The following is a 3885-nucleotide window of genomic DNA, read 5'->3' as shown; positions in this document are numbered from 1 at the left end:
TAGGAAGAACCAGCTCATATTTTGCTTATGGTAATAAATAAATAAAATGGCAATAAAATGAGCCCTTCCACACTGAACATTTACTTTATGGTAAGCACTGTGTTAGATGCTTCATGAACATGATTATATTTTGTTAACAGTAGATACTATTACCCTGATTTTGCAGATAAAGAAATTGAAACTCAGAGAAAGAGAAAGTCACTTGTTGCAGGTCATAAATCTTATATTAAAAAGGGCTAGAATTTCAGTTAAGTCTTTCTGAATTCTGACCTTTATTTTCCTTTAAAACTAAAAAAAACCCATTTCTAATTATGGTAAAACTGACACCTCATTATTTTTTTTTAAGTTTAGCTCATTTTTTAAAAAAATATAATTTATTGTCAAATTGGTTTCCATACAACACCCAGTGTTCATCCCAACAAGTGCCCTCCTCAATGGCCATCACTCACTTTCCCCTCTCCCCTTGGGTAAATTCCTAGCAGTGCTATTGCTGGGTCATAGAGCAGTTCTATTTTTAATTTTTTGAGGAACCTCCCCACTGTTTTCTAGAGCAGCTGCACCAGTTTGCATGACACCTCATTCTTAAACACTTTGATTTTCTACTTAGAAAACATTAAGGTGTCAAGCTTTTTGTTTTTTTCACAAAGCTCTATATATTTAAAATGAAAATTGAGGGAAAATTATATAAAATACATAGAAAATAAAAATGGGTGGAAAACCTGTTTCAACTAAAAAGTAAAGTATGTGATATCATTTTAAAAAATAGTAAACTGGCAAATTTTGCAAAGGGACTGAAATACTATATAGCTAACATGAATAAAAGGGATTCCACATTGGATAATTTGAATCAAATTAAAATAAATTAATTTAATTGTTTTTAAAGTACATGCTACATTCCTAAGTTAGACTGGGAATTGCTGAATTATCATTCAGTTATTTATGAACCCTCTTTTATCTTACATATTGTGCTTCTAAGTCGGTAGTCTAAGCTCTATATTTTACTTTCATTGCTCTCCATTCAAATCTTCTAAAACAATCTTCCCTGAATTCAAACTTCTCTGGCGCCCATATGGTAAAATAGTAGTTCTCAAAAGCTGAGCATTGTTTTTGTCACACTAGAATCATCTGGGGATGCAAGTCTTTAATGGAAAGTAATTAATGAATTAATGTATTCATTTATGGATGTGTATTTTTATTGTGATGTACCAAGCTTCTATAATAATGTAGATAAATAGGGATAATTTATGGATCTTGTGATGTTGATTGAAATGATATGTTGGCAATAAAATATTTCAGTGCAGTTTGAGGGCATAAATTCCTTCCCAAAGCTTATTAGCTATACTTGAGTTAAATAAAGTGAGCAGTTGAAGTGTATAGGCTAAAATTGGAAGAAAAAGCTCTAGAGAAAACATTTAAAGTAAAGTAATATTTAAAGTAACATTACCAGTGGTGTTTTTTCTATTTGTCTTATAACAGAGCTATTTTGATACAAATTCTTCATGTTGACTAAATATTAATATTCCATTTTTTCTTTACTTAAAATACTGCCTGGTTCTGATGAGAAGTTGAGGTATGGAGGGCTGAATAAAATAGGAGATTCTTATTATGTAGTTCTGATTACATCTGTGCACATTCTAGGTTGCAAAGAAATGTATGTTTTGCCTAACAATAATGTCACTGCTGTCATTCATGAATTCAGCCTCCTGGGTTTCTCGTGTAGTCAAGAAGTAGAAGTTCTCCTTTTTGTTTTGTTCTCTGTCATCTACATCTTGACCTTGTTGGGCAACAGTGCTATTATCTGTGCTGTGTGGTGGAACCAGCAACTCCACACCCCTATGTATACTTTATTGGCCAACTTCTCTTTCCTGGAGATCTGCTACGTCAGTTCCAATGTACCCAACATGTTGCTCAACTTCCTATCCAAGACCAAGACCATCTCTTATAATGGCTGCATCTTACAGTTCTACATCTTCCTCTCTCTTTGTGCTACAGAACTCTTCTTTCTGGCCCTCATGGCATTAGATAGGTATGTTGCCATCTGCCACCCACTGCACTATTCTACCATAATGACTGGGAAAGTCTGTGGAACCCTTGTGTCTGCTTGCTGGGTGGGTGGCTTTCTCTGGTTGGTGACCCCAGCCATACTTATCTCCCAAGTTCCATTTTGTGGTTCAAACGTCATTGACCACTACCTGTGTGATCTTGGGGCAATGCTGGCCATATCATGTTTACCTGTCCCCAAGACAACTCTGACTTGTAGCATTTTCAGTGCTGTGATAACATTCATAACTTTGTTCTATATCCTTGTGTCCTACACACTGGTCCTTCAAGCTGTGGTTCAGGTTCCCGAAGGTTCAGGTAGGAAAAAAGCCTTCTCCACGTGTGCCTCCCACCTGATAGTGGTGTCCCTATTTTATGGCTCAGTCATGGTGATGTATGTAAGCCCAGGGGCAGCCAATCAGCCTGGTATGCAGAAGTTCTTGACCATGTTATACTCAATTGCAACTCCACTTTTAAACCCTCTGATCTACAGCCTCAGGAATAAGGAGATGAAAGTTGCCCTGAGGAAAGTTATGTGTAAAGTTTAGAAATAATTCCTGAATGGGAGATGGCATAGTGCAATAAATTCCTTTTGAGTTCTGTTATAAAGAATATAGAAAAATTATACTTAAAAGTAGGAAAAGGAGCTAGATCTAGAATAAATGTGTCCACATGAGAATTCCTTAAAATTCCAAGCTTGTTTGCATTCTGTATTGATTGAGTGAGTATGGTCAAGTTACTCAAATTGTTATTTGAGTATCTGTTATTTGAGTTATCTGTTTTTCCAATTTTAACTGGAGATGACCTTAGTAATCATATCTATATTATAGAGTGTTTGAGATTAAATGACTTACTATATGGAATCATTTAAAATAGAGCCTGGCTCTCAATAAATATTATATGATATGATAATATATTATTATTAATAACAATTATATCCAAATTTATTATCATTAGCTATCATTGTCAAGTAAGAGCTTCAGCAGTTTCTTTTGTCAAACTGTGAAATGATTATCATATTTATATAAAGAAAAAAACAGTCTATTTTTAAGGAAAAAAAGTTTTGTTTCTTGAAGGAGGTCTATATAAATACAAACCAAAACAAGAATAATTTTTGCTCCACCTCCTCCCCACATTTCTTCGTGTTATGAAGATGATGACAATGATTTGTTGGACAAAGATTGATGAAGACTGTGTTCTGGTTCCACCTCAGTGAATCAAAGCCTTCATTCCCAATTTTTAAAAAGGACACTTTGGAGGTTTTATGTGGATCAAATGATCAATCACGTATAAAAGTATTTGTAAAATGCAAAGTACAGTCAAAAGATGAAAGCAGTCAAATGTCCATCTACAGATGAATGGATCAACAAAATGTGATATATACAAACACTGTAATATTATTCAGCCTTATAAAAAGAAGGGAAATTCTGGGGCACCTGTGTGGCTTAGTCGGTTAAGCGTCTGACTTCGGCTAAGGTCATGATTTCAAGGTTCATGAGTTTGAGCCCTGTGTCGGGCTCTGTGCTGACAGCTCAGAGTCTGGAGCCTGCTTCAAATTCTGTGTCTCCCTCTCTCTCTGCTCCTCCCCCACTTGTGCTCTGATTTCTCTCTCTCAAAAATAAAACGTTAAAAAAAAGAAAGAAAATTCTGAAACATGAATGCACCAGCTTCTCACAAAATGACAAAAGACTGTATAATCTCACTTTTATAAGGTTCCTAGAGCAGTCAAATTCATAGAGATAGGAAGTAGAATGGTGGTTGCCAGGGGCTGGGGAAGGGGGATGGAGAATAATTGTTTAATGGATACACATTTCCTGTTTTGGAAGATGAAGAATTCTGGAGACC

At 35.3% G+C, this 3885-nt stretch overlaps 1 protein-coding gene across 1 annotated transcript; it reads left to right on the top strand.

Annotated features, from left to right (window-relative positions):
- Positions 1-1649: 1649 nt before the first annotated feature.
- Positions 1650-2588, top strand: LOC124508277 (olfactory receptor 11H6-like). The gene has a single exon (XM_047074676.1). It carries the CDS (start codon positions 1650-1652, stop codon positions 2586-2588), a length of 939 nt encoding a protein of 312 aa, XP_046930632.1.
- Positions 2589-3885: the final 1297 nt, after the last annotated feature.

Source organism: Lynx rufus, unplaced genomic scaffold (genome assembly GCF_022079265.1).
Source record: "Lynx rufus isolate CCGP_SWC_20201006 ecotype Redwood Valley unplaced genomic scaffold, mLynRuf1.p SCAF_13, whole genome shotgun sequence".
NCBI lineage: Eukaryota > Metazoa > Chordata > Mammalia > Carnivora > Felidae > Lynx > Lynx rufus.
Note: the sequence above shows the minus strand (reverse complement) of the source record. Positions and strands in the feature narration are given on the sequence as shown.

Excerpts from the sequence above, each read along its gene's own strand:
- LOC124508277 (XM_047074676.1), top strand. The coding sequence starts at position 1,650 with ATGTATGTTTTGCCTAACAATAATGTCACTGCTGTCATTCATGAATTC.